The sequence below is a fragment of the Takifugu flavidus genome, chromosome 18, assembly GCF_003711565.1.
Source record: "Takifugu flavidus isolate HTHZ2018 chromosome 18, ASM371156v2, whole genome shotgun sequence".
Lineage (NCBI taxonomy): Eukaryota > Metazoa > Chordata > Actinopteri > Tetraodontiformes > Tetraodontidae > Takifugu > Takifugu flavidus.
In genome coordinates, this window is record NC_079537.1 from 3980286 (window position 1) to 4003738 (window position 23453).

General features: G+C 46.9%; 1 protein-coding gene across 1 annotated transcript; it reads right to left on the reverse strand.

Moving 5' to 3' along the window:
* Positions 1-3726: 3726 nt before the first annotated feature.
* Positions 3727-7398, reverse strand: actb2 (actin, beta 2). The gene is made up of 6 exons (XM_057014470.1): positions 7240-7398; positions 5934-6063; positions 5607-5846; positions 4817-5255; positions 4564-4745; positions 3727-4486 (listed from the first exon to the last, which is right to left on the reverse strand). Exons 2-6 carry the CDS (start codon positions 6054-6056, stop codon positions 4343-4345), a joined length of 1128 nt encoding a protein of 375 aa, XP_056870450.1. The 5' UTR covers positions 6057-6063; positions 7240-7398; the 3' UTR covers positions 3727-4342.
* Between the last annotated feature and the right edge of the window lie 16055 nt (positions 7399-23453).

Consider the following 23453-nt stretch of genomic DNA (forward strand, 5'->3'; position numbering starts at 1 on the left):
CTGGGACCTGAAAGCCCGCTCACGTGACACCGTGCACACGCACGGTACTATCCGGCTATCGCGGATTTTTACGCATTTTCCTTGGAGGTGAACCGCTCCACGTTACACGGTCGCAAAAAATGTTGATTAAAAAGCGGAGACGGTTTCAAGCTGCCCTTTCCATTTTCCCTGCCCCTCCTCCTCCCCCGCGCGGCATCTGTTTCAAGGCCGCCCCTCCGCGTGGAGAAAGTTTAGGGAGAAATAGCCTAGTTGGGCGCGCGGAGGGAGAGGAGCGGCAGCGGCGGAGCTTCGTCCGAGTGGTCGATAAAATAGACCCGCCACTCCGGCGAGGTTCCGTAGCCTTCCTCTGCTCGTACAGTGCTGGTTATCCGGCCGTCTGGACAACGAACACATCGCCGACGTGATCGCGAAGAAGAGGCCGCAGAGCGACGCCGCTCGCCCCGCTGCCCGGTCTCCGTCACCCCTGACGGGACCCAGGGAGGGAATTACCAGGCCGAGATCAGAAGCGATGTCCCGTCTCAAGTCGTCCGAGGGGGGGGACCAAGCCGACCATTGTTCTCCTGATCGTTCCGACTGGGAATTCAGACAATAACCTTAGATTAGGCCCCATTGTTGCCTTGTTTTCAGCCTGTGAGGAGGAGGCAGGTTTCTCCTCGGTGCTTTTCTTTGTCAAATAACGCTCTGATCTTTGGGTCCGCTCCGCTCTGAGGTGGGTCCTGGATGTCCGGACGGGTTCCTTAAAAGCATCCTCGCCTGTTTAAGAATAGGGGAACTAATCCACCTTGCTTTAATTGAACCGCCTTAATAGTCCGTGTGGTTTATTGCGCAGGCTTTTTAAAAATTGTTTTCGGGGAATGATTCATAAACGCATGCACTATTGTTGCATTAACCTGCAGCCACCTTCTCTTCCCAGGTTAATGCCAGCGTTTTCTGATGACAGGGGATTTTTTCCGATATATTAAAACTATTCTTTTACTGTCTGGTTTATTTGTAGGTGGTCTGGTGCAAAATCATTCCCCCCAAATATGAACCAAAACAGAACAGACATTAGTCTAGTAGACTGCTGCAAGAGGAGGAAAAGGCGCTGCATGTAGCTGCAGTGTGAGCACTTTTTCAGATTAGGTATATATCGCTGTTTTTATTCCACGAACAGAATAACACGCTATCCATAACCTCTCCTCCATGTTACTTGTATATTCGCATCCTCCACATATCCAGTTTTGTGTTAATTATGCTGCTGTCATTTGAAGGATGGGATAGATGATGTGAACGGCTGGCCAGACTGCAGATTTTCCCCGGGTGCGTAAGCGTACCCACCAGTTTAACCCGCTGGGGACTGCGCACAGAGACGCCATTGATTGATTCAGCACTCTGTGTGCGCGCGCGTGTAGGCGGGTGTTTATTACACAGAGACATAGATAAATACAGAAAAATGTCCTGCATAACCACTCACCCTTTGCAGTGACCAGGAGGGGAGGTTGCTGTAAAAACCTCCATGTTTATGACAATGACACATCTGTGCCAGTTTCCATTAAAGGGACGGATGGAAGCAACGGTCGAGATTCCAACCCTGTCACGCAGAAGGAGCGTGCGAGCGCACGGTTCACGCATCCACCCCCCCCCCCCCCATCCCCCTCCCTATGCGCAACTTCTCCGTGGCGCTGCAGCGAGACCGCGATGACGAGGAGGGCTAATTGCACTGTCATGTTCCCCGGGTGCGCGGAAGAAACGCGCGCACACGCGATAAAAACGCCTCAGAGCGGTGACTGACATCACCCCGCGCGCACACTCACGCGCGTCCAGCCCTCATGGGAGACCTGCCAATCATCAAACACAGCCTTGCAGGGTTTTATGGCAGACCACCTCAGGGTGCGTGTGTGTGTGTGGAGGAGGGGTGGCTACAGGACAAACAACTGGCCGCGTGCACACCACCGTGACGGTCATGCAATTCAGAGCGCGCGTACACAGGCTGACAGTACGCGATTATCTGTCAGCAAACGCAGTTTGGGGAGAATTTATTTGAAATCGAGTGACGTCACGTGCGGATTTAAACGAGCTGGACGCTGTATGTGGAAACGATAAACGCGCGTGCAAGTGCACGTCTGCATTTCAAGCGTGTCTAACGAATTCAGGACCTACTATTTTGTTTCTTCCTAACGCACCACACGCATTTGCTAACATTTGCTAGGACTCAACAGAAACACGCTCCTTGTCTGCAGCCCCATACCGACATTTCCATCTGCAACTGCCGGCGATGGGGGGCGATGTTCGCCCAGGGGCCTTAAGCAATGCAGCGCAGAGGATGTGTATTTTGGGCATTTTGCTCCTATGTGCTGGAGTTTTGTGGTTGGAGCTTCAAGACGTCGAGGGGAGGGGTTTTCTCCAGAAACCCTTTGGGCCACACCGCCGGGGCGAAGGCGCGCTGACGCACCGGAGTGCACGCGGCGGTGACATGTCAGCACTGCTGAAACGCGCACAGACTGTTTGCCTCACTCTCTCTAAATCAACTAACTCTGATTTCTTTTTTTCCTTTTTTAAATCCGCGTGTAATCCAGCGCACTGATACGCTGAACTACACGCAGCTCCATTACACTGACCAGATCCCATCACCTCTTCTTCTACTCCCGTCAGTATCTTCAGATGAATAGTGGAATAAGTGTGCAGAGAAGCCGCCACCTTCCGCAGACTGAGAATCACTCAAAGGCGCGCAAGGGGGGTTGGAGTGGTGTATTTGAATATGATCGATGCTTCCCCGCTGGCCTCCTTCTGTCAGCAGCAGTAACCTTCCGCTCGCCTTTCACCCACTTCACATGTAGCGCAGCTGCCCCATCTGTTGGAGGAAAAGGGGAAATCCGTGACCCGAGCAGCGGAGCGGACAGAAAAGGTGCTCCATTTACAGACATCTGCACAGGTAACGCGCACATGCAAACATCTCTGCCTCCAGGACAAAAAAGCCCGTCGTATGTTCTCATGCAGCCCAGAATGCCACACCTAACTGGGACAGTCTGACAGGACAAGGTGCGACAGCACCAGCTAACACCCGTCTTACCCTCCTGTCTGGCGCTTTTGTAGAACCCATTGCTCATTTTCTAAAATGTAACCTTTGACCTCTGGGTTGTTGCTGGCTTTGTTTTGTAAACCACATTTTTCAAATGTCTATTGAAATAGCTAAAGCAGAGAAACTTGATTTAGACTGTTGAGTCAAGCAGAGTAATTCATCCACAAAACAGCTAAGTAAGAGCAGACATAGCAAAAAGGTTGTAAGAGTACAGCTCAGTTTTTATTTAAAAAAAAAGGAACACTAAATCAGCAATACCAGCCATGTTCCTGATTTGGTTGGTTACACGCACATGGACCTGTCGCGTTGTCTGCAAGGTAACTGCCGTTGTAGTTATACTGGAATGTACTAATACAGGTATTAAAGTGGAGGTGTGGCACAGCTGCACAATAGCGGCCTCTGCTGGCCAGACTGGACCACTGCCTGCAGCTCGCAGGAGCACAAAGCGAGACTTTAGTAACGCTGCTCACGTCAGCAGTATGTTGGGGACAAAGCAAACATGCATTCCCCCGAGTTTACCAACTTGGAGCCTACAGCTTTATTAAACCCTAGATAAAGTCATGAGTTTTACAGCTTTGATAAAGATGTGTCCAAGTTACATTGAATTTAACCATGCTGTCCAATTAAGCTGATGCAACAGTTTAAAAGAGGAGAACAAGACTCAGACATGTTGGAACACATGTGCACTTTATTGGGATTGTTTGTCAGTGTACAGGTTGGCCCCACCAGTCTGGCACCCTGTAACCCCATCACCTCGAGACCCCTTTGCCCCAATACCCCCGGGGATTAAGGTCATGACTGGGCTTTGCATCAACAAAAAGAAAATAACAGGACCAAGATATTTAAGGCTGAAAGTACAAAAAACCCAGACATAAATTACATACAAGCGATACTACAACCATGTTTAAGTATGCGCCAACCACTGGGTAGCCTTCACAGAGGCAAATACATGTCTGAACAATGCAGTTAACATTTGGAATCATGTTTCTGAACAATGCAGTGAACAGTTGGAATGACTCAAAGAAACAAAATGTACATTTTTTTGATCCCCAGATGCAACAGAACTCTGGGGTACCTTCTTAACTAGCCAAAAACATTACCGCCTCCTTCACTGTTCCAGTTTTTTTAAAATCCTGAGTCAAGCGCCAAAAATAACTGAAGCCATGCCAATGAGTTGGTCGTCTAGGCTCTGCGCCTGAGTGTGTATGAGAAATGTGTGGTGTTTTGCACAGAGCTGAAGTTGTTGGGCATTTGGTTGGGGAGGGGGGAGGAGGAACAGTCTGTTTAGAAACATTTGCGGTGGACGATGGAGGGGCCGGACTCGTCGTACTCCTGCTTGCTGATCCACATCTGCTGGAAGGTGGACAGAGAGGCCAGGATGGAGCCTCCGATCCAGACAGAGTATTTACGCTCAGGTGGGGCGATGATCTGCAGGAGGGTCAGAGAAGCATTACAACAGCCCAACTACTAATCTGTTTACCGCCACCGAGGGCAAGTCAGCTCACCTTGATCTTCATGGTGGATGGGGCGAGGGCTGTGATCTCCTTCTGCATCCTGTCGGCAATGCCGGGGTACATGGTGGTACCTCCAGACAGCACAGTGTTGGCATACAGGTCCTTACGGATGTCGACGTCGCACTTCATGATGCTGTTGTAAGTAGTCTCGTGGATTCCACAGGACTCCATACCTGTGAGGATGAGAGAAAGGGTTACCACAAAGTCTAAACATCAACTGTGCCGCCAGTGCTGGGAGCCCTACCAAGGAAGGATGGCTGGAAGAGGGCCTCTGGGCAACGGAACCTCTCATTGCCGATGGTGATGACCTGTCCGTCAGGCAGCTCGTAGCTCTTCTCCAGGGAGGAAGAGGAGGCAGCGGTGCCCATCTCCTGCTCGAAGTCCAGGGCGACGTAGCACAGCTTCTCCTTGATGTCACGCACGATTTCCCTCTCAGCTGTGGTAGTGAAGGAGTACCCACGCTCTGTCAGGATCTTCATGAGGTAGTCTGTGAGGTCACGGCCGGCCAGATCCAGACGCAGGATGGCGTGGGGCAGAGCGTAGCCCTCGTAGATGGGCACTGTGTGGGTCACACCATCACCAGAGTCCATGACGATACCAGTGGTACGACCGGAGGCATACAGGGACAGCACAGCCTGGATGGCGACGTACATGGCGGGGGTGTTGAAGGTCTCAAACATGATCTGTAAAGAGGAGAACCTTCAGAAACCCTTCCTGGACACGGTTGTCATCACGGCACTCACTACATGCATTAGAGTGGGGCTAAAAGTCAAGTTAGTAGGAGCAAGTGCAGCTCAACATCCGTTCACACTTGTGCATGTCAGATGCAGACTAGGTGCTGTCTAGGGACTGCTTTAAAAAAAATTCAGATAAAAGCACACAGTTAAGAGACCTGCTGATGACAGAGCATCATATAGGAGAGAAGTCCTGGAGGAGAGGGGGAGGAACGACCATGTGAGAATGAGGAAACTGAAGGAAATGAGGCAACTACTTCAGAACGGCTGGTTTTGTTGAGCCAAGTGCTTTCTAATTACCTGGGTCATCTTCTCCCTGTTGGCTTTGGGGTTCAGGGGAGCCTCTGTGAGCAAGACTGGGTGTTCCTCAGGGGCAACTCTCAGCTCGTTGTAGAAGGTGTGATGCCAGATCTTCTCCATGTCATCCCAGTTGGTCACAATACCGTGCTCAATTGGGTACTTGAGGGTCAGGATACCCCTCTTGCTCTGGGCTTCATCACCAACGTAGCTGTCTTTCTGGCCCATACCCACCATCACACCCTGAACACAAAAAATAAATAAATGAGTTAACTATATTCAAGAACCATTAATGAAAGTATCAGTATTAATGCCATAGAAATAGTTTACCTGATGCCTGGGGCGACCAACGATGGAGGGGAAGACAGCACGAGGGGCGTCGTCTCCAGCAAATCCGGCTTTGCACATACCGGATCCATTGTCAACAACGAGTGCGGCGATTTCATCTTCCATGGCTCAACTGCAGGAAGAGGGAGGGGGTGAAAAAACGTTAAAGTATCAGATCTCCTTTCCAGCATCCGCTTCGATGAGCTCACTCTTTGATCAGACTGCAGGTCGACTGAACCGCCGACAGGGGGCGCCGTCACCCAACATTCCGACTCAGACAAAAGAAAATGGCGCCGCATCCCATCGTTACCATATATGGACATGCTTCGTTTTCGAGCAGCTTTGCGGCTACCGGCGCCATGGCGCGCAGCCAGGAACATCCATAACGGACTTAACGCGTTAACGGGCCCAGGGCTGAGCGACCACTCCCTCTACTTCACAAGCCAGACTTCCTTGTCGTCCGTAGCTTCCTCCCCCCTCCTCACGTCTTTATGCTTTTACAATGAATCACGCGCAACTTAAATTTAGCTGCGTCACAGACGGCTCGCTTAATATCCTTTAACTCGGGCTGATTACTGACGCCTTAATGAGGGGTTGCGTCATTACTCATGCCGATTCATGAATGGGTCAAGTTCCAGACTGATCTTTAATTTCCCGAAAGCCACGCCTTTCGCCAGGACTGATCGTCATTCATAAATTCCCCTTTATGTAACCGGCACGTTGAATAGAGACGAAGACAAAAAAAATAAATCGTATACAAGTCTAAATATGTGAAATTTTGGGTTACCTACGAGATTTCCTACGACCGTGAACCACAGGCAGGTTTTCAAAAATGCATGGCGTGTAGGGCGGTGTTAGCATAGTGCGGCTAGGCTAACGTGCTAACTAAAGTAGGTCACACCCCGTCGCAGACGCACAAAGGGAGCAGCCGGAACCTAAATCATCCAACTCCACGTCTTTTGAAATCATACTGGGCAAGCTAGTACAGAATCCGCACATAAGTCATGACTTATCAAAACCCGTAAAACCGTTATTTCCATCGCATGAGACAAAAGCCGGCTGCATCCGAAAGCACCTGCGGCCAGCGAATACGCCCGATTAATTACTGTAGACGCCTCGAAATACACAGTTGTACAACATTTTTAAACATTAGGGTAAAGAACTTCGTTTAGTGTCAGTGATTAAACAAAGAACCTCGTGGCCGGTGCCAAATTTCGTAAAAACTATGAAAAACAAATTGCCACGTCACCACTTACGTAGTAAACATCGTTCTAATGTTAAGCATTTGTAAACGTCTCCATATCCTTACCTTTGGGTGGGGGGGTTTTCGCTTTAAGGAAACCGGTTACAGGCAAATGATATCCCGCACAAGCTGCGTGTGACGACGCTCAGAGTGAGTCTACGGATTGTGGGCGCTTGTCTTTTATACTAGGTCAGCTGCCCGGCTCGAGCCATAAAAGGTAAACTTTCGGAATCGTGCCTTCTGATTGGTCCAGCGTCATGCACCAGGGCACGTCGCGTGCACACTGCTGCACTGGGGGCTAGCGATTTGAGGGAGAGAGAGAGAGGGGGGAAGAGAGAGGTTGAGAATGAGCGGCGATAATAGCAAAGAACTGAAGAAAATAAAAGGAACGTGGGTAATGCCACGAGGTCTAATAAGATAATAGTTTGCTAATCGCTTTGATTTAGCAATTACAGGATGCCGGGACTTTCTTCAAACAGCCCCTGCACCTGCCACCAAGACTTCAGTACATACTTAAGTGTTAACGGAAGAGATTTGTACTCGGGACCCCTCCCTGTACAGACTCCACCAAGGCTGCTAGTCAATGGCTGCCCTCTTCTTTTCACTTTATATCAACGATGTCAGAGGCGATGCAGATGTAAGCATTCGATTTGCAAAAACTTCACTGTGGCTCACAGCCAGTCCATCACCAGGTCAATCATATGACACACACAAGATGCCCTGGCAGGGCTGGGGAATGACCACATATGTAGGCCATCACTTCTCTGCACTCCTCAGCTGCTAAGACTCCCTTATTGATCAAGCTCTTGTGCTGTATGTGTCTGGTTTTCAGTCACAGATATGGCAGTCATCATATTTAGATTGCATTGCCTGCAGCATTGCACATGCAGGTGTTAAAACAAGCAAGTTTTGCAGATTATATTAAATTAACCACAATGGAAGTGTGGAAGAGCACTATCTGTTGTGCTTTCAGCTGCAGCTCAACCATACAGGAAACCCTTATACCACTGTCTAATATTGTTAAATACTACTTTATTCTGCTCACATCTTCAAAAATGAGACCATGCCAACACCAAATGTTCGAAATCTAACTATAAAGTGAACCATTTTCACACCCGAGTTTCCTCTCAACTGTTGAGCAACTTCCCCTTTTAAACCAGCACCCACAGATACATGTGCTTGTCTTACTTTGCCACTTGCTTTTCCTTTCTGAGTAGCATCCTTTATATGTATTTATTCAGTTTATTCCCACTGATAGAATATTATCCTTCTAGTGGGCTGCTTTTAAATGATTTCCATCTCTATAAGCTTGTATTATTAGAAGAAGTGTGAAAGACAAGTTCCTTCTAAATCTGCAGACTCGAGGGTTTTAATCAGCATTTAACGCACTCAAATAACTTAACTGTGAGTGAACATTTGTCACAAGGAGAATATTTAGCTGTTATTCACACTTTTGATAACTATGCAAGATAGCAATGTTCGTTATATAGGGACAAAGTGTGTTTCAAAGGTCTGCCATGTCCACTTATTCATTAACAGACCTTAAATCTAAAAGTTTAAGGCTCTCCAGGTTTATTCAAACATTACGATGAGATGCATTTTAGCAATGTGAACATCTTAAAAGGTCGGGCGGAGGTGAAGAGCCAAGATTCCTAATGTTGATGTTGTAATGCTGTAAACAGGGCTTGGCTGGGAAATATTTAATCTGACCCACCAGGAGTGTCTCTTAGTTCCACTTTGAATCAGGTGTGTTTCTTTTATGGAATGGACAGTCCTGAATCTATTTATGCAGTTCTATAAATAAACAATTCATTGTTATTATTATTATTATCATCATTTCTATTATAATAATAATTATTATTATGCCTGTGTGAAGGCTACATTTTTATCTGTTTGTTAAATCATGAGCTCAGGTGAGCAGGACTTTGGACATTTATGCGGGCCCCACCATTTTAATGCACATTTTAATGTTAACGTTGGGATAAGCTGTTGAAGTGCGTCCGTGCGTGCATGCATGTGTGTGTGAGGCGTCCGTTTCCGTGTTGTCAACGCTCTCCAGTGGGAATCTCTGCTATCCCAGTTCTGGAATGCTGCACTGGGAAGTTTCTTCTCATTTTTCGTCTCAGTGTGCGTTTGTGTTCATGTGGGGGGAGTCCTTGGTGTTCTTCTTGAGCGATGTCCAGCCACTTGATGAATTTTTGAACCAAGGATTTCCTGTGCAGGCAGTAGTTCATGTGCAGGTGTATAATGGCTGTTACTGGGAGTTGTGGTTACTTTAACACACCTATTGTCAAAGTGAGTAACACTTAATTGCACAGCCACAGGTAGACAATGAGCTTCACGTTCTTTTATAGTCAGCGTGAGTCAGTGAGGTCCTGGAAATAGCTGTCGTTTATCTGTGCCGTGTCCCTCAGTAAACACCGTCGCTGCACATAAACATAAAGGATATTTGGCTGCCTGAAAGTGGAAGCCAACGTGGGGCCGCGACCAGGTGCTACAAAGCTTTTAGCTGAATTGTGTTGCTGCCTTTTAACACTTGCTGCCATTCATCTTTTCTTCTTTGTGATACACAAACACCCGCGTTGTCCTGTCCCGCACTCGTCAATAGTGCTGCCACGGATACAACACGCAGGTCAACGGTGGGAATGGAGATTCAGATTTAGCTGCAAACATTGTAGAGGACTTCAACTTACGGGTGTTACTTGAAGAACTACTTAAAAAGATGATACTCGGGTGCACCTAACTGGAAATGTGTGTCAGATGTGCACATATTGTTGCTGGCAGAGAGGCCTGTTTAGGATAGCAGCAGCAGTCAGATTAGCACCGTCAAAGTCAAACATTGTGGCTTTAATTATGTTGAGATGATGCCTGATACTTTCCCCCAGTGTCCCCCTCCCCCCGGCGGGGCCTTGCCGCTGTCTGTGTATTTTAATTATCGTGATGAGAGCGTCACCGCTCTTCTGGTGACTGACCTACTCCGTAACGGGTTACACCGGCAAATGAATTTACAGGGCTTTCCCTCATGGTTACGTGTTCAAGTTCAACAGCAGCCGTTTACAGCACCAACCCCACCAACAGTCCAAGATGGCGGCGTGGACCGCAGTGCACCCTGTAAATCAGTAACGCGGGGGCCGGTGTCGCACGCATGAGGGCGTGTGCGCGTTTCGAAGGTCAGAGAATTTAAAATGACAGCAGATGATCATAAACAAATGCTATCTTTGATGATGCTGCAAGTATGAGTGAGCTGAGATAAGCCGAATAAGGCGATGTGAAGGGGCTGCAATGGCACAAACACACACACGTTCCTGTCCAGCTGCTGGTGGCCCCCGGGTGACGTCATGGGCTCCTCGCTTTTACCACCTTAGCAATACTTTTTCACACAGATCTGATATTACGGCTGGTTTTTGTCGTCAGAATTTACTTTGCCTTAAGGTTTATAAGCGTTCGTCTGAAGGAGCAAACGCGTGTGTATTACGCAGTGCGTTCTCCACACACACACTGCATTAAGTGGAAACTCCCACATTTCTAACACAATTTCTGTTTCCGATCATCTCACCCATCTTTACTGCACTCTGGTTCCATTTAATGGTTTAATATTTCTCACTCATCACACCCTCGGACTGCTTTCTGCTCCTCTTTTAACATCCACAGTTACTCTCAGCTTCTCTCGAGGTTAATTGTGACTAATGTTTTTGCATTGACCCGCAGCCTCGTCGAGTGTCAATTAAACTGTGTGTGTGTGTCTGTGTGTCCTCTGCTTTGCCCATTAGCAAAAAGCTTTTCTGATTTTACCCACAGGGGTGTGAAAGAACAAATATGAAAACAGATTTGAGAATTTTGCTTCAACATTTTGACTACAAAACCTGAAAGTGCATCTCAAGCCTCTAATCTACATTTCAGTTACAAAAATCGACTGGTCCAAAAAAAGCTATATCACAGAATGAAGCGTTGTTTTATTTCTGGCATTGAACACAGCTTCATCACGTCACATTTTCGGTCACAATTTAGGCCTGAACCTAAATCAGAAGCTAAATTAGTTGCTGCTATGGCTAAACTTGGTCATGGTTGCTGGTTCCTCACAGGGCCTATTGGTCAGATCATACATGCTCACGCGCACCACATGCTAGGATGTCATCTCTCCTTTGTGGACTCCACTGGCTGCTTCTTTCTAGTTACCCCGTGGCCTTACTAAACACAGAAGTGACCCAATCAGCATTTGGCAGTCGGCGTTATGAGCTTTGCTGTTCACTGGGCTGGATTGTTCCCTGAAAAATGAAGGGTCAGTCTGAGTAGCACAGCGCAACACTGACCAACAGTAGCTTGCATTGTTCCACCCCTTCACTACAAGGTAAGTGTTCCATCAATCCTCTCATCGATCCCTGCGAGGGAGCAACACTTCCTTCCTTCCTTCCTTCATTCCTTCATTCATTCATTCATTCATTCATTCAGCTACGTGGGCATTTCCGTCCTCTCCTCTCTGTCCACACCCTCTGCTTCTCACTTGTGTTTGCAGCCTGTTGAAAAGTGACTGGCTGAACGATTGTTTGCCATCTGTGACTGGTCACGGTGTTAGAGAGGGAAGTCCTATTCACTGCTCTCCCCTCACCCCCTTTCAGGATCACCCCCATCCACACACACACACACACACACACACACACGCCCCTCTAAGTGAAATAGCCAATAGATTAGCCCTCTGCAGCGTCATTGATCCGTGGATCGCCGTGGTGATGGTCTGACTCGGAGGCACGGGCCAGTTACCAGCTGTGTGTTGTGTTACGTGTGTGCGTTTGTGTGTTATGTGTGTGTGTTGTGCCTGCCAGCTGGCCTGTTCGTGCCCCGATTGGATTAGTTTCCCATTTACAGCCCAAATGGATCCTTGACTCAGCCCCCACTTCTTCACAGAAACATACACACACACACACACACACACACACACACACACACACACCACACACACACACACACATACACATATCCAGCTGACCACACCCCAAACACAGCAGCATTTTATTGTACAAACTTCACAGAAAATATATCTCATGGCTGTCTCCAAATTTTATACATCGCTCATATTTTCCAGTGTGTTTTGTACCTAAATGAATTCCTCTAAAAGAAAAAGACTTTTGGATCACGGTCGCTCGCATTGTTGCCAGGATGCCAAGATATTTTTCCTCCGACTTGCATGCTCGGCACATCTTCTCCCATATCTGTGTCACAACTTGTGCTGATCTCCCTCCAGCTGCTGGAGCAGCTACTTTTTTAATATCACCAGCTACGGCTAATTTAATAAAATCTAAAAGTTCGTCGACAAATCAGCATCCATTTTGAAAAAACATCATGTGATTGCTGTCGGAGTCATCGAGTGACCCAGTTTTCAGGCGTGAGACACACACACACAACCTTCTGTCCTCTCTTCTTCCTTTTCCTGTACCCCTGCTTTACTTCCTTCACTCTTCTCTATTCTCATTGGCCAAACGTTGGATCTGAATAAGCCTTTTAAGGCTTATTCTGGTGTCAAGTTCCGGCTGTCGGTGGTGAGCCCACAGCGTGTGTCCACATCCTGGTGTGTTTACTGCATGCAGAGGAGGAACTAAACACCTGATTATAGATATTTGCTTTAAGTGCAGACGCACACACACACACACACATGCAGACAGATTCACCCCTACATAGAGTAAAGAAGCCAGGGTGGCTTATCTCTCCTCTACCATCTGTCTCTGTCTGGTGGGAGGGCTTCTCATCCCACATTGGCTCTTTGCACAAGCTACTGTCCTCCCGATTGGCTTGTTATGGAATTTTGAACCTTGCATTTACTTCCTGGTCTCCCGTAGCCCGCTGCTGCCCCCCTCAACAGCAGCCTGAGAGGTGGACTCCGACTCTCTGTTGTTCCCTCAGTCTCTTCTGTGTGTGTGTGTGTGTGTGTGTGTGTGTCTCAGCCCAGCAGCACTGCAGCATTTACCTGCTGCCTGTTGCCTGGCTGCATATCGCCTCCTCTCTTGTCCATTCTAACCTCGCAGCCAGGATTGTGAGTTTGCCCTGGTGGGGTGCATTGTTTGGTTCAGGGGACGGGGGACGGGGGACGGGGAGGGGGACAGGGATGGGGGGTTCAGCTCTGTTTGCAGTTCCCACCCTTCTCATCTCTCACACTCACCGTTTGAATGGGATGCTCGCCCAATGCTGATTGGCTGTGTGCAGTTGCCATATATGGGCACAGGGCAGCAGCAGAGACAGGAAGTGGAGGAAGGAGGAAGCAGCGAGCCGGCCGGCGGCAGAGAAATGTGCGACCAATGGAGAATTCACGAGACACTGCCACACCTTTTTCTTCATCCCTTTTACTATTAAAACCCAATTATTCCAATCTTTTCATTTCAGCATACACCCCTCCTCTCGCCCCTCTCATTCTTAAACATCCTGTGCTGATTAGAGTCTTTAAAAAAAGCAGCCATGCAGCAATCTTTGGGCTTACTGCAGCACATGAGCTTTGCTTTACAGTTGTGCTCAAAGTTCACCCAAAGTTATGTAGCAGCACATGTTTGGACCATATTCTATGATCCCACACTAATGTAACAAAGGAGGGGGGTAAAAGAGTTCATGGTTAAAAAGCATATTCTGGAATTTCACATTGACATTTATCTTAAATTTGGCTGCATTACTGGGTGTTTGCTGTGGAATTATGCAACCAAGAGATTACCATAGAATGGGTCTTTTCCTAGTCAAAATGAAACACAGAAATGACTCACAATCCTACCCACACCAAAACAAAATGCTAAATAATCCCGATCATGTTGTCCTGTTAACCGTCATTTGTCCTGCACCAGGGAGAGGCTCATGAGTTGATTCTATGTAGGCTGACAATTATTAGTAAAGTACAGTCTTCGGGGTGTGTCACGACCACGACCTGAGCCTTTTGTCTTTTGATCATGGCAGGTACACTGTTGCGTGCTCAGGGGGCCGTTTGTATGGACTTTTTACGGGGGGTTCATTTGGCAGTACTGTGTCAAGAAGCATCGTCTCAGCTTATTCTTCCTGTGCTTGTGTGTATTATATGTTTGTTGACCTGCGAGTGTATTACTGAGGCCACGCCCACGCTGGTAAATGATTCCATCCATAAAAGGACATATTTAAGTTTGTCACATGACAGCAGTCTGAGGAATGCAAGGCCGGTCACATGGAACTCAAGGAAATCAGCTTCACACACACACACACACACACATGCAGACAGATTCACCCCTACATAGAGTAAAGAAGCCAGGGAGGCTTATCTCTCCTCTACCATCTGTCTCTGTCTGGTGGGAGGGCTTCTCATCCCACATTGGCTCTTTGCACAAGCTACTGTCCTCCCGATTGGCTTGTTATGGAATTTTGAACCTTGCATTTACTTCCTGGTCTCCCGTAGCCCGCTGCTGCCCCCCTCAACAGCAGCCTGAGAGGTGGACTCCGACTCTCTGTTGTTCCCTCAGTCTCTTCTGTGTGTGTGTGTGTGTGTGTGTGTCTCAGCCCAGCAGCACTGCAGCATTTACCTGCTGCCTGTTGCCTGGCTGCATATCACCTCCTCTCTTGTCCATTCTAACCTCGCAGCCAGGATTGTGAGTTTGCCCTGGTGGGGTGCATTGTTTGGTTCAGGGGACGGGGGACGGGGGACGGGGAGGGGGACAGGGATGGGGGGTTCAGCTCTGTTTGCAGTTCCCACCCTTCTCATCTCTCACACTCACCGTTTGAATGGGATGCTCGCCCAATGCTGATTGGCTGTGTGCAGTTGCCATATATGGGCACAGGGCAGCAGCAGAGACAGGAAGTGGAGGAAGGAGGAAGCAGCGAGCCGGCCGGCGGCAGAGAAATGTGCGACCAATGGAGAATTCACGAGACACTGCCACACCTTTTTCTTCATCCCTTTTACTATTAAAACCCAATTATTCCAATCTTTTCATTTCAGCATACACCCCTCCTCTCGCCCCTCTCATTCTTAAACATCCTGTGCTGATTAGAGTCTTTAAAAAAAGCAGCCATGCAGCAATCTTTGGGCTTACTGCAGCACATGAGCTTTGCTTTACAGTTGCGCTCAAAGTTCACCCAAAGTTATGTAGCAGCACATGTTTGGACCATATTCTATGATCCCACACTAATGTAACAAAGGAGGGGGGTAAAAGAGTTCATGGTTAAAAAGCAAATTCTGGAATTTCACATTGACATTTATCTTAAATTTGGCTGCATTACTGGGTGTTTGCTGTGGAATTATGCAACCAAGAGATTACCATAGAATGGGTCTTTTCCTAGTCAAAATGAAACACAGAAATGACTCACAATCCTACCCACACCAAAACAAAATGCTAAATAATCCCGATCATGTTGTCCTGTTAACCGTCATTTGTCCTGCACCAGGGAGAGGCTCATGAGTTGATTCTATGTAGGCTGACAATTATTAGTAAAGTACAGTCTTCGGGGTGTGTCACGACCACGACCTGAGCCTTTTGTCTTTTGATCATGGCAGGTACACTGTTGCGTGCTCAGGGGGCCGTTTGTATGGACTTTTTACGGGGGGTTCATTTGGCAGTACTGTGTCAAGAAGCATCGTCTCAGCTTATTCTTCCTGTGCTTGTGTGTATTATATGTTTGTTGACCTGTGAGTGTAATACTGAGGCCACGCCCACGCTGGTAAATGATTCCATCCATAAAAGGACATATTTAAGTTTGTCACATGACAGCAGTCTGAGGAATGCAAGGCCGGTCACATGGAACTCAAGGAAATCAGCTTCACACACACACACACACACACACACCACCACCACCACCACCACCACCTGGGCCATGACATTAAGCTTGTGTAGGCAGGTCTTCTTTACCCCAAAGCAAGCATACAATCATCTACATAGGTATTAGTGAGTGTGTGTGTGTGTGTGTGTGTGTGTGATTGGGGAGCCCCCCACCTTCTGGTTGTCATGGCAGCCACAAAGCAATAGAGAACGATGGAGATCATAGGGGAATTTACAGCTCAGAAACCAAATTTCACTTCTCTCTAACATTATGTATCACTAACTGGAAACTGCACAGGAGGATGTAAAAATGTACTTTGTGTGTGTGTGTGTGCGTGTGTGTGTGTGTGTGTCTGTGTGTGCGTGTGTGAGGGCTCATTTTGATCACTATACCCTCCCAGGGTAAGGAGTGTCAGAGGTGAAATGCTACAATATCCTCATGTGTAATGATATTCTTAAGAAAAGAAAATCAGCACTTCCTGGAGCCGCAGTGGCTGTGTGAGCTGCATCTGACGTTGCTCAATGCTGCTGCCTGTAGCCTGCGAAAAACCACAGTGAAACTTCCTTTTTATTTTCTATATGACTCCATATAAGGTTACTCTTCGATAGGGATGGATACAGATGGTGTTAACGTGCGCTCCGACGGCGACACTGTCGCAGCACAGGGCAAATATTTGTGCCAGAACACTGCAGCTATTCTACTTCTATCAGTTTTAACCCTGTCAGTGTTTGTTAGGCACAAGGACAGGAAGCTTTAAAGCAGCAACAGGAGGCTTTTTAGTTGTCATCAGCACATCATTTCTCTTTTCTCCCACCATGAACTGACACGGTTCCTGTTTTAGTCGTTTCATTTTCCTTGAGTTAAGAGTTTTCCTCAGTGTTTCTAGATTTAGAATTGAATCAGTGGCAACAAAAAGAGGGGAAAGGTCACCCAATGGTGAAATGAGAGTTATAGAGGCCGCTGTTATACTGAAATCAGACTCCTGAGGTCCAAAACTACTTAAGTCTCAAGTCTTTGCCCTGTACTAAGAGCAGAAGTGAAAGAGTGGAAACCCAAACCTATAAAAGGTTCCAACTTGGTGAGGCAGTAAACCTTCCAGAGGTCCAAAGGTCTAATTCTGCAGGTAGAACATGATGCCACATCCTCCAGCAAAAAGAGCAGAGGTTCCCTCTGGGTCTCAGAACACCTGTGTCAGTGAGGCGATGCTGAACCACCTTCAAGTTTGGGGATCTAAAGTAAAAGAATTGGGAGTTTAATGGCAAAAAAAAGCATTTCAATCAAGGATAATCTCTCATATTCTTGGTTTCAGTGCCCATAAAATGGCTGCTAATAGCAATATATTTGCTAATGTTTAGCAATTTGCCTGTGATTGGATGGGGCTGAGGAAGAGCTGAGAGGGCACACGTTGCTTCACCGGGGTTGCATCAACACATCGCGTGTCTTTCAATTGGTAGATCAAGTTTTGCAAATCAAAACATCAGCACCAGATAACGAATTAGTCATTTGCTTCCGAGCTAATCAAATATTTGAGATCTCTCACAGGAGTCCAGTATCCTACCACAGGAAATGAATAGACAGATTCTAATTAAAGCGCTGGGCAGTTTGTTTGCCCGAGGCCTGACTTGGTACATTCCCCACAGCCTTCTCCTCCCTCGACCTTCACCAGAAACAGGGGGAACGAGTTTCATTGATAGGAGAGAGAAGGAATCTTGCATGATTATGCGCGGGGTTTGCGTGGTATCCTGTCTGATGTGGGCCCGCCTGTCCAGGTCTCCTCATCCTGCAGCAAAACCTGAAAAACAGCAGCTGACAGAGAAAGTAGGGGGGCAACGTAATTGTCAGTTCTGATCTTTTTCTCCTATGTTTTCTATCAGATAGCAGTAACGTCTTTAACCTCCTCTCCACCGGTCCTAAACTCTGGTATGTATGTGTGTGTGTGTGTGCTCCTTTGTTTTCCTCTATAATGTGGTCCACACAGCCAGAACAGCGGAAACTTTATTGTTCCACAAATGAGGAAGACCAGGGTGAAAACAGAGACTGGGGCGAGGCATCCCTTGGTTGAGGCTGGGGGTCAGGCTGCTCAGCGAGGCTGAATAAAACAGCTACGTTTCCCTCCGCAGTGTTGGAAATGTGGAGAAAAGGATGGGCTCAGTTCAGGTTTCACTGGAAGGCTACATGAGGGAGAGAGGGAAGGAAAGAAGGGGAGGGGCCTGAAGGATCAGGACAAGATGTTACTGCTTGTGCCCGTGCGTGTGTGTGTGTGTGTGTGAGTGAGGGTGTGTGGAGAGATGAGATGGGATGGGATTCCCTGAATGGTGGGATACAGTCAAACCCCAAAAATGTAGGTCAACCTGCAGCACAGGCTCCCTGTTGCGTAACCATACATTTGCAAACGCACATATGTTGTACAGCTCATGTGTGTGTGTGTGTATGTGTTGTGTGTGTGTGTGAGTAGTGTAGATTAGTTCCTGCACACTGATTGGTTGTCTTCTGCAGGTCGACGCCTCATGAGTGACCTTCATAGGAGTGTCTAATCACAGACCTGTTGTAAATTCTTTCTTTTCTCGTTCACTCTCCGTCATTCCGTCGATAAGACACAGGAAATGGATGAAGAAAAAGAAAGAAAAAAATGGGAGAAGGGAGGAAGGGAAAGGAGGGGGCGACACCTTTATCCTTTATTTGCTTCTCCACTCATAAATTGAGTTACAACAATGCAAGTTGTTATATAAGAAGCAAAATGAGCTGTGTGTGTGTGAGTGTGTGTGTGTGTGTGTGTGTGTGTGTGAGTGTGTGCGTGTGTGTGTGTGTGTGTGTGTGTGTGTGTGAAGTGCACGCTCTTTTTTATGTACAACTCGTGCAACTTTGGTAACACCCAGATAACTGGGTTAGTCACAATGCCATTTTCTTCAGTCAGAGGAATTTGCTTGGATCTTGTCTGTGTGTGTGTGTGCGTGTGTGTGTGTGTGTGTGTGTGTGTGTGTGTGTTCATCTTCCTCACACTGACCTAATTTTCACATTATATCACCGTATGAGCCGTACAGTGGAGACTTGTTTGCTGCGGCTGACACACATTAAGCTCAGTTATGCAGTGAAAATGCTGTAACTTCGTTCAACCTCTGCGTCGCCTCAGCTGACAACAGAAGGTCTTGATGAGGCGATCTGCAGGGTAAAATTCCAGAAACGTTCCATAAAAGCCACGCTCAGTTCTGCTCCACAAAGCCGGCGCTGCACACATGTGCACCAGGGGATCGGCCGGCTGTTTACTGATATTCATGCGGGGATTTAGGTTTTGCAATATGTGTTCTCACCACCGGGGGCAGCAGAATCCTAAACGCTGGATGTTGAATGGCCAAAACAGCTCCTGGGTCTACAAACCAATAAGGTATTTTCATTTTCAGCTATACCATCCAGCGAATGTATACAAGGAAACCATATTTTTGACAGGTGATGTAAGTGATGCGCATTGTAGCACTTTTTTTAGTGAAGTGCTGCATTCGAAATGGAAATGTGGATATTTCTGATTCGAACACGCCGAGTCAGGTGAAAACCTGGGGCAACAGCTTACAAAAGTGAAAGAAACGGCCAACAACAGTCTAGTGCAGGTATATTTATTGCATAAACAGTATATAATAGGAAACACAATGCACAAATGAATACTGACATTTGTCATTCAGAGCTTGATGAGCAGGTTTGAGACAAAGTGTCTTTTGTGCGTACTGGATTGAAACTGGTGTAACTCCTGGTTTTACTTCCAGGCGGCTGCAGTGTGGACCTTAAAATGGCCTCCTGTGTGTGTGTGTGTGTGTGTGTGTGTGTGTTTATGTAGTGACTGGATGATGGTGTGGTGTGAGCGTGTGTGTTTATGTGTCAGCAGATGGTCTGTCTGTCACACACATGCTGTCATCCATTATCAATTATCACTAATCAATTATTCACACTGTGAAACAGAAACCACAGAAGGAAAAAACACTGTAAAAGAATCAGGTAAACCATTTTCCACAAAGGCAATGATGACGTTACAGTTGCCCAAAGTTCACATTTTTCTTTAGGTTCCTCTTTAGGTTGTTGAGGTGTTCAGAGCAAAGTTTGAAATAAAGATCTTTAGAGATGAATGAAGGTTTGAATGAAACTAAATATTCATATCTCATTATAAAGCAACAATTTCAATGGAACTGTGTGTGTGTGTGTGTGTGTGTGTGTGTGTGTGTGTGTGTGTGTGTGTGTGTGTGTGTGTGTGTGTAATAAGACTAACAAAGAACAGCTGGTGTGAATGTGTGTGTGTATGTGTGTGCCAGTAAGTAGGGGAGCTCTAGAGGGGCCTCAACTCTTTGTTGCAGGAGTCTGAGGTCCCATTAGCATACAACATTTTCTGAAAATGTAAGAGAAGAAGGAACAGAGCGGATGGCACACTGAGAGGAAGAAAGGGAAGAACGAGGGAGAGGAAGAAAGGGGGGACCCGGGGGAGACAACAGGAAAGTGGTGGCAATGACCAGCGACACCTGCCACTTCAACTGAATCTGTGTATTTGTGAGTGTGTGTGCGGGGGGGGGGGGGGGACAGGGAGACAGAGGAAGGATTAAATAAACCATAGTCATCGGTGCATAATCAGGTGTAGTGAGTCCCTTCAGCCAGTAGACGGCGCAACAGAGCTCTTTTAGACACATCCCGACTGTGGAGCTGTCAGTCAAACTGGGTATAAAACTGATAATAATGAATTTGGAATGCTACCAGCGATAGCTGTAAATGTACATTTAAATGCAGTTACATACCATAATATGAGCTGAACATATTGTACATATTATGTTAAATGTGCATCATGTGAGTCAACAATCAGAACTAGATTAAGGTCTTTAAAACAAAATATCAAGTAGATATCTGAGAAAAGTAGAAAAATTACCTTTTGTTGTTACCAGACGTATTGAATGTAAATCCAACTATAATAATTGAAATAAGTATTGGTATGTGTATATATTTGATTTGGGGTGGGGCTGATTTCTTAACAATTCAGAATGCAGGAAGAAAACAGGAAAAGGAAGATGAAACAATGTTTAAATAAGTTTCAGCAGCTGTCCTATGATTTAAAGAGTCCCCATGAAAGGTGAGGAGGGAACAAAATGGGAGAGGGAAGGAAGGAACGATATTCATGCTCCTAAACACAGCAACAGTGTTCATTCAGCAGGTCAGGAAGTGATGTCACAGGCCCTCGCTGAGAGGCAGGAAGTGATATTTTTAGTGGCATCCTGATCAGATTTCCCTGCAAGCAGTGATGCAGGCCACACATCCACACCCACCCACCCACACACACACACACACACACACACACACACAGACACCAGCAGAGTCAGTGTGTCGTATCCTCGTGACCTTGGGAGCAAAACCGCATCCCAGTTAATCCCAAAGCTGATGTCTGCTGGTGGGGGATGGCGGACTAGAAATGAGGTGATGTGACAGTTGTGCATGTGGCTGTCACCTACACATTCACACAATTATGGATGCAGCCCACACACACACACACACACACACACACACGAACCCTGAAGTGGTCTCATTGCTGTTTTTCTTGACTGGCCTATATTGTTCTGCCAAGGAACGCCCCCCCCCCCCCCCCCCCCCCCCGCTCACTCTCACACATGTACACACATGCACGCGCATTTCATAATGTGTTAAACAGTGTTGCTGTGCTGATCTTGGCTCTATTGCCTTTTGGCTGCCATGACAACCAGGGAAGTGGGGAGAGAGGCGCCCCAAATACACACACACACAAACCCAGACACACATGCGATGACCGCACACTCACAAGCATACGATGGCCTTTACCCTTTGCACTGGGGGAGGCATGAACTCTAGTGTGTGCCCCAGTGGCTTCAGATTCCAACTCTTTGTTGGTGGAAAAGAGGCCTTCAGTCAGGCTGCAGCTGTGCAGATGATAACACACACGCACAAACACACACATTTACATTCCTGAGATATTGCAGAGACACATCACACTTCCAGGCTACCTTACTACTTATTTTCATGGGCTCTATATATTACTAGATTTATGAGTTGCATAAATGAGGTAAAAATGAGTTCATGATGCAACTAACTCCTAAGTAACAATAGCAGAAAAGAGCATGAACACCAATTTTACACTGTATTGAGCTGAGTGTGTTGTCTCTGTGTTTATATCACTTTCTTCCAGCAATAAAAGACAAAACTGGAACAGGTCAGGACTCCATGGTGCAATGATAATAAAAGCTCCCTTTTTTCTTCATCAGACTGTAATTACAGTCTGTCATCAGCGTTAGCACATTGATGCTAACATGAGCACAATGACAAGGAGGTTGGTGTAAGACCTACTAACAGAATCAAACAATCAGGATCCTAACAGATGCAAAGACAGACAGAGGTGTGTGTGTGTGTGTGTGTGTGTGTGTGTGTGTGGTGTGTGTGTGTGTTGTGTGTGTGTGTGACAAAACACATTAAATAATCAATACAATCGATAGAACGACCAGCTGTATAAGTGCTAAAGTGAGTCTGCTCATCTGTTCACCAGAACACATCACGTTAGGGACTGTTAGGGACCATGATTTTATATATTAAAAAAAGGGGGCAGATTTATGTTTACTTAACATAAATAAGGTTTATGGCTAATTTAATTTATTTCTGAATCAACCAGAAACATCAGAGGGACTGTGTGGGAGGGAGGGAGGTCCAGGACGGATTTTATGCTTTATGGAGCAGCCACTCACTAGCTAGCAATCTAATAGTTGATCCTGGAACTAATCCCTGAGGCACACCGAACCTTTGAAAAGATCCAACAGTGCTTTGAAAACATTGAATGTGATTGAGGGGTGGTACAAAAAAATGGATGGAGAGTGACTGACCCAAAAAATTGAGTTCCTCCAAGACTCAATAAACATCACCATGAATGTGGAGGTCAACCATTTAGGTTTGGGTAGGAAATAAATACAAAGACACGGAAATGTCCTTCTAAATGAATGTCTTTACTCCCATCTAGTTAGATTCAGCTGGATGTTCTGAACACTCTAAACGTGCACATTTGAATGCAATAAAAGCTGAGTGGAGGTCTGATTTCCTCCCTTTCTTCTCTTCACGTTATCTCTTCCTTTCATTCTCAGTTCATCTATTGCGTTTTGTGTTGTGGATTGGACTGGGCCGTAGGGCAGGGAGTCGGGCGCTCTGATTGGCTGCACCCCGGAGGTGTGTGTGAGGCGAAGACGCCATTTTTCGTCCTGCGTGGACCGATGCGGCGCCACAGCGCTCTGCTGGCTGCAGGTGGGGCGAACACAGCAAGTGTGTCAGTGTGCCATTGCACGGCCTTCATCTGCAGACAGATCTGAGGCCCGTCTCCACGGCAACCGTTCTCAAAGCTCGGCTGGTGAACAAAGATGGCTCCCCTCATCCCCTCCCCTCTTCATTATAGGCGACAGCGTTCCAAACTGTAGCAAGAGAACATGTGTTGTGAGCTATGCAAGGAAGAAAAAGACCTCATCTGAGGCCAAAAACGACGCGTGTGATCAGATGAA